Source organism: Taudactylus pleione, unplaced genomic scaffold (assembly GCF_031769625.1).
Source record: "Taudactylus pleione unplaced genomic scaffold, aTauple2 ptg000380l, whole genome shotgun sequence".
Taxonomy (NCBI): Eukaryota; Metazoa; Chordata; class Amphibia; order Anura; family Myobatrachidae; genus Taudactylus; species Taudactylus pleione.
This window is the reverse complement of record NW_028284781.1, coordinates 3,840,352-3,855,282: the sequence shown is the minus strand read 5'-3', so window position 1 is coordinate 3,855,282 and position 14,931 is coordinate 3,840,352. Positions and strand designations below refer to the sequence as shown.

At 41.7% G+C, this 14,931-nt stretch overlaps 1 protein-coding gene across 3 annotated transcripts in view; it reads left to right on the top strand.

The window, feature by feature from the left end:
* DIP2C (DIP2 acetate--CoA ligase C (putative)) overlaps positions 1–12,373 on the top strand; it is a 530,217-nt gene extending 517,844 nt beyond the window's left edge. For all 3 annotated transcript variants that reach the window (XM_088445439.1, XM_088445438.1, XM_088445440.1), the window contains 2 exons: positions 663–786; positions 6,024–12,373. In XM_088445439.1, coding sequence (XP_088301565.1) covers positions 663–786; positions 6,024–6,276 — 377 coding nt within the window. In that variant the 3' untranslated portion in view covers positions 6,277–12,373. The remainder of the gene's footprint in view (positions 1–662; positions 787–6,023) is intronic.
* The last annotated feature ends 2,558 nt before the right edge of the window (positions 12,374–14,931 follow it).

Sequence of the window (14,931 nt, the reverse complement as noted above, 5' to 3'; positions counted from 1 at the left end):
TGTTTGTCCACATATTTACATTACATTGACCATAAATAATTTTATTTTGTGCTAGATCACTAATCTGAGGCACCCCTGGAAGTGTCCTGAGGCACCCTAGGGTGCCTAGGCACACAGTTTGGGAACCACTGCACTAGACTAAAAAATATATTATGGCAACTTTGTTCATATGTACGTATGTTTGTGCGTACACACATCTGATTATTGATATCTACTCCCGTCTTTGGGCAAAATTTACTAAGCTGCGGGTTCTAAACCCCGGCTATTTGGTGGCGGTTTTGTTATCCGCAGATTTACAAAGACCAAAACCGCCATCAAAACACATTTTAGAATAGAACAGGGCTAGAGCTAAAATTACGAGTCAGCGGTTTTGGTGTCATTTAGAAACCGTTGTCAAACCGCCACTAAAACGACAGGGCTTAGTACATTTTGTCCTTTGTTAGTTTCTTTGTTCGGGTAGCACAAGCATCACCACTCCTATATTCCTAATGCACTGGTGTTTCAGTATATTAGGAAATGAGTGTTCGCAACTGGTCAAATAAAACAGAAACATAAAATAAGTTTGGAAAACAAAGGTTACGAAGAGCCCTCTAGTAGTTATGATCTGTGTCTAATCTTAGAACACTGTGTGACGTGCCTGACAGAGCTTATGTATTATGTAGAACGACATGATGCCCTTTATGTGGTTGGGGCTCTGGATGAAGCGATGGAACTCCGAGGGATGAGGTACCACCCTATCGATATAGAAACATCTGTGATCAGAGCCCATAAGAGTGTAACAGAATGGTACGTGTCTTATTTATTTATTTATTTAATAAATTCTATATAGACTGTAACACTACAAAACAAATGATATTCATGCACAATCAGACAGAGATTCACATTAACTTGTCTGAGTTCAAGGAATTTAAGATCTTTTATTATTATTCCAATAGAAAACACATTCACATGTTGCCCTATCTACCTGTCAACTCAGACCTCAGGTGGATTCCTGGCCCTACGATCATTACATGCATGATTCACGGTGAATGTTTTGAGTCATATAAAATGTTTTGCGCTTTTCAACCCTGTGCATAGGAAAAAAGTAACAAAACCACCCCACCAAAAAAAAAACTACAATTAATACTGGCCAAAAAACTTTCCTACTTTATACTGCAGGGTCCATAGGGCTCCACAGGAGACCTTGGGGTATAGGTTGATGACGTCAACAGTAAATTTTGTGCTCCCAGGATACCCCGCCCCCTGGCCAATGCACCTCAGTTTCGTAGGTGCTCAGCCGGAGTCGGGTCACTTCAACCCGTGTCAGCCCCAGAAAATAGTATTGCCTGCAAGAGTAGTCAGCATGGGCTGTCCAGTGGAAGCCCATGCTGCCACTCCGACACCCTGCTGGCGCCGAGACACTGGCATCGCGTTAGGGAATCGGCGGGGGTCTGGAGGTTTTGGCTAGCAAAGACCCCCAGACGCCCAGGACTGTGGCCGGACTGCACAGGGGACGAAAGGTAAGCAGCGGGCATCCGCGGTGGCACCAGACATGGCACCTGCGCTGCCACTAGACCACCAGGGATAAGGGGCCACAATGTGCGGACGTTGTGGCATCCCAGGGGTTAATAGCACGCCAGGAGAGTGGGCCTTCCCTGTAAGGCACAGCCAGCCCCTCCCCCGCTGCACTGCGCGCCTTTCCACAGCGGTCTGGCGGTTGCAGGCACCTCTCCTCCCTCAGGCACGCCCCCTATGAGTCGTCCGGCAGCCTTTTTATGGGTTATAGACGCTGGTCTCACCGGGAGCTGCGCAGCCTGGGTCCCTCTACATACCTCTCCTCCAGTAGGTTGTGTATGTGGAGCTGTTCCTACTAGATTGTAGGTCTGGTAGTTGATTAAAGTGCAAAGTAGTGCTGGTGTTATTCTTGCATTGTATGTGTCTGATGCTAGCTCTGTCTGCCTGATTTTATCCCACTCTGTCAGCCATTTTACTATCCCTGTACTCTCTATTCTCACTATAGACACGTTGGAGGCTGCCATGTCTGCCTGTTTACCCTCGTCTCCAATGCCGTCAGGATCTGGAACTCCGTCCCAAGGTGGGAGGCCGATTTCTTCAGTTCACCCAGTGTCGGTGTCACACCACAACAGACACGTGGGCGAGGGAAGTGGTCTCTCAAGGGTACGCCCTCTCCTTCCGCTGCAGATCTCCTCATCAATTCTTCCCTACGGGACTTCAGATGGATCAGGAAAAGGCATTGGAACTTCAGAAAGTTATGCACTCTATGCTCCTGGAGGGTGTTCTAGTTCCGGTACATACTTCCCAGAGGGGAATTGGGTATTATTCCACCCTCTTTTTGGTTTAAAAACCTAATGGTGCATACAGGCCTATCCTGAACCTCAAGTCCCTGAACAAGTTTCTCCGAGTGCCTCGGTTCAAAATGGAAACCCTGCCATCTATTAAACTGGCTATGGAACCTGGGAATTTTATGGTGTCTCTGGACACTCAGGATGCATACCTGCATGTCCCGATAGCTTCGGCTCACCAGAAGTACCTCATGTTCGCAGTGTTAAAACACCACTTCCAATTTCAGGCCCTGCCGTTTGGACTGTCCACAGCACACAGGGTGTTCACCAAACTTATGGCAGTGATGGCGGCCCAACTGTGGCTGCAGGGGGTCCGTCTGTTGCCTTACCTGGACGACCTGCTATTGCTAGCCAGGTCTCCAGAATTGCTTCTTCAGCATCTACAGCTGACAATCACAGTGTTACAGTCAACTGGAATAAGTCCTCCCTGACGCCCTCACTGAGGATGCTGCATCTTGAGGCATTGTTGGATTCTCAACAACAGAGGATTTTCTTAACCAGGGACAAAACTTCCACACTGCAGCAGCGGGTTCGCAGCCGCCTGCACAGTCGCCGGGTGTCGATTCACTCGGCAATGCAGTTACTGGGCTCCATTGTGTCGACCTTTGACATGATGGAGTATGGCCAGTTTCATTCCCGGCCTCTACAGACTCTGATCCTTTCCAGATGGGGCGGATCTCCACGCCGGATACGAACCCAGACATTGGTACGGTCTCCAGAGGTACGTCTGTCTCTGACTTGGTGGCTTCACACAAGTCACCTTACCAAGGGCCGCCCCTTTTGCATCCCGGATTGAGTCCTCCTGACAATGGATGCCTGTCCCCGGGGTTGGGGTGCAGTGACAGGTTCACACCTCTTCCAGGGGAGGTGGACAATAGAGGAGTCCGTTCTTCCAATAAACATATTGGAACTCATGGCAATTCTAAGGGCTCTTCAGCAAGCAAGGCTCATGCTTCACGGAAAACCTGTGCAAGTCCAGTCAGACAACGCCACCACAGTGGTCTACATAAACCGCCAAGGAGGCACTCGAAGTCAGGCGGCACTAATGGAAGTATTCAGCATCCTAACTTGGGCGGAAGGCAATCTCCCAGCCATCTCGGCGGTGTTCATTCCGGGAGTGCTCAACTGGGAAGCGTACTTCCTAAGCAGTCACAACATACACCCAGGAGAATGGTCCCTTCACGAGGAAGTATTTGAGCTCCTAGTGGACAAGTGGGGCCTTCCCAAAATAGATCTAATGGCATCTCGGCACAACCACAAGTTGCAAGTGTATCAGATGTGGGGGCTCTGCTGGTAGACGCTCTGTCGGTCTGAAAGGTCAAGCAAGAAGGAGGTACGCTGCTGCTGGTGGCTCAAGCGTGGCCCAGACATCACTGGTACGCCGATCTTCAGAGTCTTTCCATAGACACTCCGATGCTATAACCTCTACGTTCGGACCTGTTGTCCCAAGGTCCTTACCTCTACCCGGACCTGTCATCTGTCTTTGCCGGTGTGGGTCTTGAGACTGCCCTCTTGAGGTCCAGGGGTTTTTCCAACTCTGTGGTTAACACCATGCTCAGAGCTCGAAAGCCTGCTTCTTTGAATGGTGTCGCCCCAGAAGTTACGATCCTCAGGTATTTGGAATATCCAGGGTTTTGGCTTTCCTACAGGCAGACTTAGATCACGGTCTACGCCTTGCTTCTCTGAAGGTGCAGGTCTCTGCCCTGTCAGTACTGTTTCAACGTAGGATTGCTACTCTTCCTGATATACACACCTTTATACAGGGTGTGCTTCGCATCCAGCCTCCCTTTGTCCCACCTGTGGCTCCCTGGGATACGGCGGTGGTCCTTAGGGCTCTCCAAGGACCGCCATTTGAACCACTGGGCTCAGTAGAGTTAAAATGGCTTACAGCGAAGACTGTTTGTTTTTCTCCTGGCCATAGCTTCGGCCAGAAGGGTGTCAGAGTTGGGGGTGCTCTTTCTTGTCGCCCTCCCTTTCTGATTTTTCATATGGAAGGGCGGTGCTTCGGACTCGCCCTAGATTTTCTACCTAAGGTGGTATCTACAGTAGTTTCCACATTAATGAGGAAATTATAGTTCCGGCCTTTAATTCCCCAGACCTCTCAGCTGGTGAGGCCTCCTTGGATGTGGTACGTGCTCTAAGGACTTATGTTGACCGTACCACCAATTCATTTCGGAAGTCGGACTTGTTTGTCCTTTATGGTTTCCGTAAGAAGGGATGGTCTGCCACTAAGCAGACTTTGGCAGGCTGGATTCGCTTGGCAATTTCAGAGGCTTACATTCATGAGGGCCTTCTTGTTCCGTACTCTGTTAAGGCTCACTCTACTCGGTCTGTGGGTCTTTCGTGGGCAGCTCGCCGTGGCTCCTCGGCTGTTCAGCTGTGTAAGGCGGCCACATGGTCTTCTGTCCATACCTTTTTAAGGTATTATGCATTTGATACCTTTGCCTCTCAGGATGCTTCCTTCGGGCGGCGGATTCTCCTTTCTGCACAGGAGCATCCCCACCCTTAAGGAGACTGCTTTGGGACATCCCCAAGATCTCCTGTGGAGCCCTATGGACCCCGCAGTAGAAAATAAGAGATATGGTAAGAACTTAGCTTTGTTATCTCTATTTCTACGAAGTCCATAGGGATCCACAGGACTCCCGCCCTGTTGCACCTGTGCTGCAGATGGGCTGTGTTCTGGTCACCGTTTTTTCCATCTGCTTTTAAATGTGAGAATGTGATACTTGTGTGTTCCAGAATTTATTTCTTCTCTGTTCTCCTCCGGCCATTGGCTTGTTGCGTAACTGAGGTGCATTGGCCAGGGGGCGGGGTATAGGAGAGGGGCCCGGTGTATCCTGGGCACATAAAATTTACTATTGAGGTGCCGACGACTGACTTCATCAACCTATACCCCAAGGTCTCCTGTGGATCCCTATGGACTTCGTAGAAATAGAGATAACAAAGGTTAGGTCTTACCATATCTCTTATTTTAAAACTGGTATCCTGATATGCCTAGTATTCTAATAATCTGGAGAACTAGGCTATAACATTTTTGGGGTAATTTTCTAGTTTTGCACTAATCACTAATCTGTATATATAGGGATAGTGTTTTGTTTGCAATTTCATAATCATGTTTTTCTTATCTAATGCCCTTAAAGTAATAAATACCAATCCGCTAATGAAAAACCAATATTTTCTGAAAATACATGTTTCTTGTTAGTAAAATTACTATTATTATTATATTGTGGAAAAGTTAAGCAAGCAAAGAAACACCATATGCCTACTAGCCCTCAGTCTCCCCTCTGGTCTCACAAGTGAGGACGTTAATGTACAGCAAGCGTTGGTGTTGGAGCGGCAGAGTTCTGCCCACCTTGGTGTAACATACTATATGTGATGATTAGAATGCTAGCTCTTCTGGATGGAATTCCTACCTGGCTAAGGAAGGCATTTCAAAAACTTTTTCGCATTAGGCTTCTCCAACCAAGAAATAAATTTTGCCACAACGATAACAGGTTCTCTTTAACTAGATGTAGTAATGTTTGGGTATTTTTGGTGTAATGACATTGCAAACAGATTTGCCTAGAAAGTCACTGCACAACGAGTCAGTTGCTGTAGAGCCTGTATTCATACTCCATTGCAAACTCTTTAGTGTCCCTATTTAATTCTGAATCCAATCTTTATCCTTTTTTCTTACACTAGTGCTGTGTTTACCTGGACAAATTTGTTGGTTGTCGTCGTTGAACTTGATGGCTCAGAACAGGAAGCCCTGGATCTAGTACCGCTGGTCACCAATGTGATCTTGGAGGAACATTATCTTATCGTAGGTGTGGTCGTAGTGGTGGACATTGGTGTCATTCCTATCAACTCCCGTGGAGAGAAACAGCGTATGCACCTACGAGATGGGTTTTTGGCAGATCAGCTGGACCCTATATATGTGGCCTACAACATGTAGTCTTGTACTTTTAAGGCTTCCATGGACTTAATAATAGATGTATAAAAAATTTTTGTGTTCACTAAAAGGAAAAAAAAAAAAGAAACAACAAAAAAAAACGTGCAAATAAGGGGAAAACATTTCTTGAGAATTGAGCAGTTTTGTCATTTTAACTTTCCAGTTTCTCAAAAATTGGGCAGGCAGAATGTGAAATGTACTTTTGTTTCTACCACTACATTTTAGCACCAAGAGACTTTTTTTTTTTATATATGGTACTTTGTTGAGAGGTTGAGAACCACCCAGTCTCCTATGTACAGTGACCTGTGTGACCCTCAACTTTTTTTTATTATTATTATTATTTGAAATGCCAATTTTTAAAACCAATTATTTGTCTTATGTTGCTAGACTCATTGTTTTCATTATGTAGCTATGTATTTATGAAGGATTTTTAAAGCCTCTCACAGTGACAAAGTTCACTAAAGGTTCACATTGTGTTGGGGCAACAATTCGATCTAGAAATTTTATTAGTCTTACTCCTGTTTGTTAAAAGAAAAAAAGTACGGATGAGCAAAATGTAAAAATTTATATTGATACACCACGTGAAGAAAGATGTAGTTCACCAATTTAATTTCATGGGTACTGGATCAAAGCCAAAGTTTGTAAGATGCTAATCTGCCCATTCTTTTAACCAATTGATATCTGAAGGGAAATCTTTTTCTTTCTATTTACAGCAACAATAAATTATTGGTTGCAAACCAACATGCACACACATTAATATTTGCTGTGTTATTTTGCAACCAGAAATAAACTTCTGTAACCTTGTAAATGGCAAAAGAACGTCCTTATTTAATGTTGATGCCTCCTCAGGGGCTGCAGACAGGCAGGTAAAGGTTATAGTGTAATTTAGCCATCTCAAAGCCAAATTTTTCAGCCCCAAAAGGTCAGCATTGCTACTTCTAAGTAAGCACACTAGTTAAAAATTGCTGTTCATCTCAGATTGAGAGTATAATATAACTAGCAATTGTTAAAAAAAAAAATAAAACAAAAAAAAACAAAGTATGCAAAAGGTGGACTTTGGCAAGTATCTTTGTATGGAACTAAAAAGATAAAATAAGTTAACTCTCCATATGTAATTATGTATAAAATGTTTAATTTATTTTGATCTCTTTAGAAGTATAAAAAAAAAGCATTCAAGAAAGTAAAACTCTTGCAATGTCTGCTAATATAAAAAAAAGTGTTGTATTATCTTGAGTGGATAGTATCACATCAAATATATATATGAAATTATAAATTCACTAATGGGTTATGTGGGAAGGGATATATTTTAATGTTTACGATGCAGTACATGTCACTTGCATGGTGTCTCCCACTGTATATAACTGGGTGTTATTCACAATCTTTGTTTGAAAACTGCAATCGTGGATTGCTTGTGTTCCCGTATAAAAGATTATTCTAGATACCAGCAAGTGGATTTTAAATACCATCCTTTTGATGGTGTACAAAACGTATGGCTGAAATGCACTATCATTTTTCCTTTCTCCTAGAGAAGCAACAGTAGATACAATTGTATAATGTGTGTGCTGAACAGAGGATACGTTTGATAATATATATAAAAAAAAATAAGACTGTTGAAGAATGTAGGTGATTTTCAGAAACTAAAAGTCTGATGGACATCCTTGTTCAACAACGTGCTGACGCGTTTCGTGAGCATTCATTATTGTCTAAATTGTTACGATACATTAATATACCTTTTATTTTACATTACTTTTTGGTAAGATTTTTAGAAAATGTAACTACAAAATTTCAAAACTAGTTTGCACTCCCCATGGATTTTAAATTGAAAGCCACCTAAAAATAAAGAGGCATATGTAATTCAATCATGTTTAGTTATTTATTTTTAGATAGGGTTTCAAACTTTGGATGATATTAATTGATTGGCTTGTACACGTTTTCCTGCAAATTCTATAAATACATTCTTTTGTTTTCCGTGTGTAGTTTTCAGGCATGTCTTTATATCTTCATGCAGAGCTGTTTAGTTTCCAATACAGACAGCACAGAAGAAGCTGTGTTGTATTCCTAGACAACAAAATTAAATGGCTCTACTCGATAAGATAAAGACATGTCTTGAAAGTACAAATGGAAGCCCAGAAAGATAAGTGAATGTATATAGAAAGACTGCGGGAAGACATGCACAGCCAAAAATAAAGATATGGTGGAAAACCCCATTTTAAACTAACAATGAAAAGTGTCAAACTGACTCATTTGTGGAGATTAAGCAATCAGTTTTGGAAATTATTTATGTAACACCATAGCTGCCAATGATCCCTAATTTTAGGTACAATACAAGGGTCTAAAGATTTGTTCAGGGACATTTTTCTCCAAAAAAAAAATATTATTTTTTTTAATTAATACTGCCTACTGCTAAACTTTTTTTTTTACTCCAATACATTCTTACTCTATAGACCTTATAATTTAGTTTAAAAAAAAAAAACTGAATATTTACTGTGCAAAAAAAGTGACACTATTATCATATTCAGCAAACATGACACGATGGGGATTACAGTGCTCCTAGGTCTGCTGAGACCATACAGCGTGTTACCTCTGTGATTCACCAACTCCTCAGCAAAGCATCAATAGAAACTACTGTATTTTGAAATGTCTCCAACTATGGTAATACCCTTTTCTTGTACCTACAAGCAATGGATATTGTCAATGATTAAATGATTGTAAAATCCCAGATTCTTATAAAAAAAAAAAAACCCATAATAATCTGAATGTCTTTCAAGATGGATATTAAAAAAAAAAAAAAAAAAATTATATATATACACACACGCAGTATATATATTACAAATGCAGCAAGTGAGGTCTTAGATTAATTCAGTTTAATTTGAGCATCCTAAATATCTGAGATATAAATTTGTAGGACATAGGATAGTTATATACAGTGAAAACAGATGAGGGTAGTCCTTGTAAACCAGTTTGGGATAACTGATGATCCATCTGTAGTTAGGCATTACTCCTGCTGCTGTCTGTGCATTCTCCTCGGCTTGCTTGAGGAACAATATGCTACTCTGTAGGGTGTGTACCTGTGTATTGTCAGCTTTTAGAGTTAAGTAAAAAGTTAACTAAGGGAGGCAGGTTTAAGAAGAAACGTTCCACATGTATTTGCTTTGTAGCTGGAAAGATGTTCACACCTTAAATTGGATCATTTGTTTTATTTTTGTGACCTTAGGCTTTGTTCACACTGCAGATTTTTAAGGCATGTTTAGAAACACATATTTACAGCATTACATTTATGTACGCATTTAATATGTGTTTTATAGCATAAATGGCTACTATTTAGCTCTCCCCTCTGAGTGATCCTGGAGGGGATGTTGAAAGGGCATGTTCAGTGAGCGTTATCTTGGCATCATCAGGGGCCTGGGCAGCCCTCTGCACAAGACATAGGAGCGGGAGGGGTGGCCTTCTCTCCTGGGAGTCACCGGGATATTTATCTGCCATTGAGATGTATGTAACTTTGCAAAGGGTTTAGTACGCACATAAATTGGACAAGTAGCGCTAAAAACAAAGCAGCACTAGTTATGTATGAACACAAATACTGTATGTATGGTCTCAATAAGTACAATGATTTTTTTATTTGAGTTCTAACATTAGTAACACCATTTAAGCACATTTTAATGCCATTATGTACAGGGCCCAAAATTATTACATTATACTGCTGTATGTTTTATACATACAAACACTTTTAAATAAGCCCATTAAATACATGCAGACGTGTCAGTTTTAGTTGTCTGTGAAGGTATTCTAGTTGAGTTTTCAAGACATCTGGGTTTTTTTCTTTGTGATTAGTACATACAGTACTGTGACATAGAATAGTCAACTGTACTAACAATCACATTAATACAAGACTGTAAAACTTAATAAAATACACAGTATTTTCCCAATTGAATATTAATATTTATTGTAGTCCAGTTATAAATTTTATATGATAAAATGCTGTGAAGGATAGTTTGTACTGAAATGTACTGAAGTATGTATTGTATAATTTGATACTTTGCACAGGTTCTTTGTTCAGATACCTCTTCTTTAGACGTAATGATCAGAGGATCATTAAAGGACTTTATACTAGATGACTAATTTATCAGCTTGCACTTATCTTTCTTTTACTATATATAGTTTTTTTTATTTTTGTAAATCTTTTCTGTGCTTTTTAGCAAAGTCTGTATCATCAGGCAGAGTTGGTTTCCTGGAATAGTACAGAATCTCTCTGAATACAGTTGTATCCAATCAGAGAGCCCATCAGCAGTGCCACCTACAATATACCAGGCATCAAAACTACTCTAATTGTATTATTACACTACTACAAAGCACAGAAGCGAACACCATGTAATTAAAGTCACATGAGGGTATGTACTTTTAAGACTCACAAAAACTCCAATGACCCAAATTATATTACTCCACTAATATATTGTCATGTACAACAGAAAAAAAGATCTAATTAGTTTAGTGTTCGTGAGAGTGTTGTTACTGCTGCTCTGTTTTTTGTGAAATTAAGGCATTCCGGGAACTCTAAAGTCTCTCTCAATTCTATATAAATACATTTCATTTACAGATAAAACTCTTTGAATTAATAAGCAGAAAATGGTCTATTAAATTATTTTGTAATAAATTCAAATTATATTCCAAGTTTTAAAAGGAACTGAAATATTACTTTTCATTGGCTTGCCAGGTAAAATGTACTCAAAGAGCTGGAATTCAACACACTATAGTTTTGCCTAAAAGCACCAAAAAACTGGAATTAGCAACACCCTCTTACCAATAGGCCTAACGTACAAGGTCATCCAATTTATATTACTGCCACTTTTGCTTTCTCCATATGATTTGTACTTTAATTTATACTGATATATCAAGTGTAAGTGAATTCAATCCCTGTTGATCCGTAGAATGAGCTACTCTAACGTGTTGAAATAATAAAATACTCAAATAATAAAAAGTATTCATTTGATGAACACTTTTTAAAAGATATTGAAATTTGCATTAATTTAATGCAGGTAAATACTGTAAAGTTAAACCATGAATATGGCAGATCTCTGGCAGCCATTTTACCTACATGCTCCATTACAGAATTGCAAATCTCTTGGCTGATGTTTGTTTTGCATGAAGCTCCTTAATACATGACGGCATGAATGCAGCTCAGTGTGTGTTATTCGTTCCTAGGTATTGCATTTCAAGGTGGAACTCCTTGCTGGTTCCTTTTCTCATCTGAATTCTACTCTTAAATGCTCTGTTTTGGCAACGTGGTGTGGTATAGCCAAATAGTACCATACAAAATGGGTTTCTTCTTTGGCTTGTTGGAAATAGACAATTTGATCTTTCCAGGATATGTGAAGAATGCACTTTGAAACGAGCTCTGCCAACCTGTTCAGCACTCTTTTGTAGTAAAGTGGACTCATAATGCCAGCATCTGACCTCAGGTATTAGTTGGATGGAAAGGAACAGCAATTGTTAATCTAGGAGGAGCAGCAGCAAATAATTTCATAGTGAAGAATGAAATGTAGCATTCTCTGCCTGCAAATAGGACATGTATCATAATTATCCAGATCTATGTGTGTTGTGTCCATCATACATGACAGGTGACTGCCCTCTCTGGTGCTGGCAAGGTTATGAAACAGCAATAAAGGGATATTCTGTATTAGAAAGTGTACTGTAGATAAACCATTCATGGGCTCTTGTAACGTCTGTCTTGTGACATTTGTGATGTTTTGCAGTCAAATGTGGGTAGGCCGAGAGGAGAGTTCAGCGAAACCCATACACACACGCCACACACACAACCCAACAGATTCCTCATGGTGCTTTGTTTTATTATATATTTAATTCTGCTTGACACTTTACCCCAGGGAAAGACTTGTCCCTGTTTGAGTTGAATGTTAGCAGAAGCGTTACTTCATGGAGTGTTGACTGGTTCGAGAAAGGTCATTTACTCAGCCAATCACAGCTGAAACCGAGGAAAAATAAATAAAATTTTTATGTGCAAAATACAGCAACCTTCTTGTATGTTAAACCACCAGTACGCTTTGTACATCTGTGATAACGCCTGTTTTATATTCAAATGAACAAATAAAAGCTTTTATTTTTGTTGCTCTGAAATTCTTGTCTCTTTGGTATTTCTTCCTAAATTTGAGGTTCTATAGATCTTTTCCCTGCGCACAATGAAGGCAGCCATTGTAGGCCAAACCCATGTGCAGCCCATAAATTCACTAGGGACGAATGATGTCAGTGGCGTCACTATGGGGATGCGGGCCAAACCATGTGTCACCCTCGGAGGGGGTGACACCAAAATGCTGGGTTCTCCTGTCACAGAGGAGGAGCCGACAGTGCAGGCACAGTCTCCGGGGGCAGCCCAGCATCTCCGGGGATGCCAGACACGCCCCCAGAGTGATGCGTTAGGGGACTCCGCAAGGCTACATCCCTTTATTTAAAGCTCCCTTTTCTGGCGCGTGTGGCTCCGCCGCGTGGGGGGGGATGTAGAGTGCACACCGGGTGTCACCAGACTCAGTGATGCCTCTGAGAGATGTCACTGGGACAAAACTTTGAAACTAGTGTTTCAGCCCAAAAGATAATAATGAATAATGATCAGGGGGGGGGGGAGCGGGTACAGTTTACCTGGGCCCGGGCTTCCAGAGGGGCCCGGCGGGGGCCCAGGTCTGGCGCCGCCCCCCCCTCACTTCCTCCCTCCCTCCCTCCCTCTGCAGCAGCAGCCACAGCAATCTCCTATGCCTGAAGGGGGGAGCAATCACACTGATCGCGCCACCCACTGGCTTTGCGCTGGGCTGAGGGGCTCTGCGGCGCTGCAAAACATTTTTTTTTCAAGGGGGCATGGCCACGCCTTCTGACATTAGGCCACGCCCCCCTCTTTACCGGGGTCCCCCGTGGCTCTCTATGCCCCTGATAATGATTTGCATCCTTTATTATCCACATATAAAATGGCTGACTGTAATTGATTTGTAATGTACTTACGAGTAGATTAGGCGCAGAATTAATACCTTTCGATTTAAAGTAGTGGTTCTCAACCTGGGGGATTAGTACCCCAAGGGGTACATGCTGCAACATTCAGGGGTGCTTGAAAATGTTTCTCTAATGGTGGGGGCACATAGGAAAAGCAGTGTCCTAGGGGTCTCTAGCCACTTGCATCACAATCAGGCCCGCCAAGAGCCGCGTCGGGCCCCGGTAAAAAAAAAAAAAGGGTGGTGTGAGCTAATCGTGAGGCATGGCCACACCCCCTTAGGAAAAAAAATAAAAAGTTTTGCTGCGGCGCTGGCTAGGGGGATGCAGTGAGCCCCCTCAGCCCATTGCATAACCAGTGGGGGGCACGATCAACTTGATCGCTTCCCCCACAGGCATAGGAGACTGCTGTGGCTGCCTAGCTGCCGTGAGCAGTCTCCCAGTGCAGCCCAGCACACAGCAGCGTGTGCTGGGCTGCTGTGATATAGGAGGGGAGGGAGCGGTGCCGGGCCCGGGTTATTAGTACCCCCCCCTTCTCGGCGCCCCTGATCACAATAGGACCTTGATAACAAAATGAATGTCTATCCCTGTAAAAGAAAACATACTGTATGTGGATTATAGCTTGTCAATTTAATTATTCATGAATTGTAATAAGTGACAAAAATATATATATGTACAAATCATTCATATGTAAAAAAAAAAAAGTGGATAAAATCACAGGAACTAGATATCAGATCCCTCCGAAGGAAAAAAAATAAAAAATAAATATATACATATATAGATATATATATATATATTTATATCTTCTATGTCAGCGGCACTCCTGCCTATTGTGACTATTATTTGGAGTGCCGCTGACATAGAAAATATACCTGGTTGCTATATTTAACTATCCACAGAGGGCACCCTTTCTTTTTTGGCAGTGACTGGGAGTGCCATCCATATCGTGTGTGTGTGTGTGTGTGTGTGTGTGTGTATATATATATATATATATATATATATATATGTATATATATATATGTGTGTGTGTGTATATATATATATATATATATATATATATATATTACATACAGAATATGCTGTAATGCAGTACAAAATACAATAATCAGACAATTGGGAGAGGAATACTGACATTGTCAGACATGTTGATATCAAGTCCAATCATGGATGTCTTCTTAGGACCAAGTGTGGCCAGAGCCCGACCACACGTGATTAAAATGGCTGCCACAGCACTGAAGGGATTAACCCTCATGCCGCAGCACCAATTTTAAAAGGACCTTTAGGTGCAGTGCACCACGTACTGCTAATGTATATGTAATTGTTTGAACATGTTAGATTCAATGTGCTGTGCGCAGTTGTGGAAATGTACTTTTAAATGTATAGCCTATGCACTTATAAGGAATGTATAAGTTATTTTGTTTTAGAAGGCTGTAACATTTTAGAATCAAATGGCTTTTGAGACATTCTCACTTCCTAATGATATGTTAATTATCCTGACATACTGGCCAAACCCTTTGTTTACAGCACTTTCATTGAAATGCAATGCAGAGGTCTCTGGTGTGCGTCTGTGTACAATACCCCTGCATGTTTGTGGAAAGCAAGTTGTTTGTGTTTAGGAAGCTTCTATTGTGTGGAAGAAGGTGTTCAGACTCGGAAAGCCAAAACTGGTTTTAG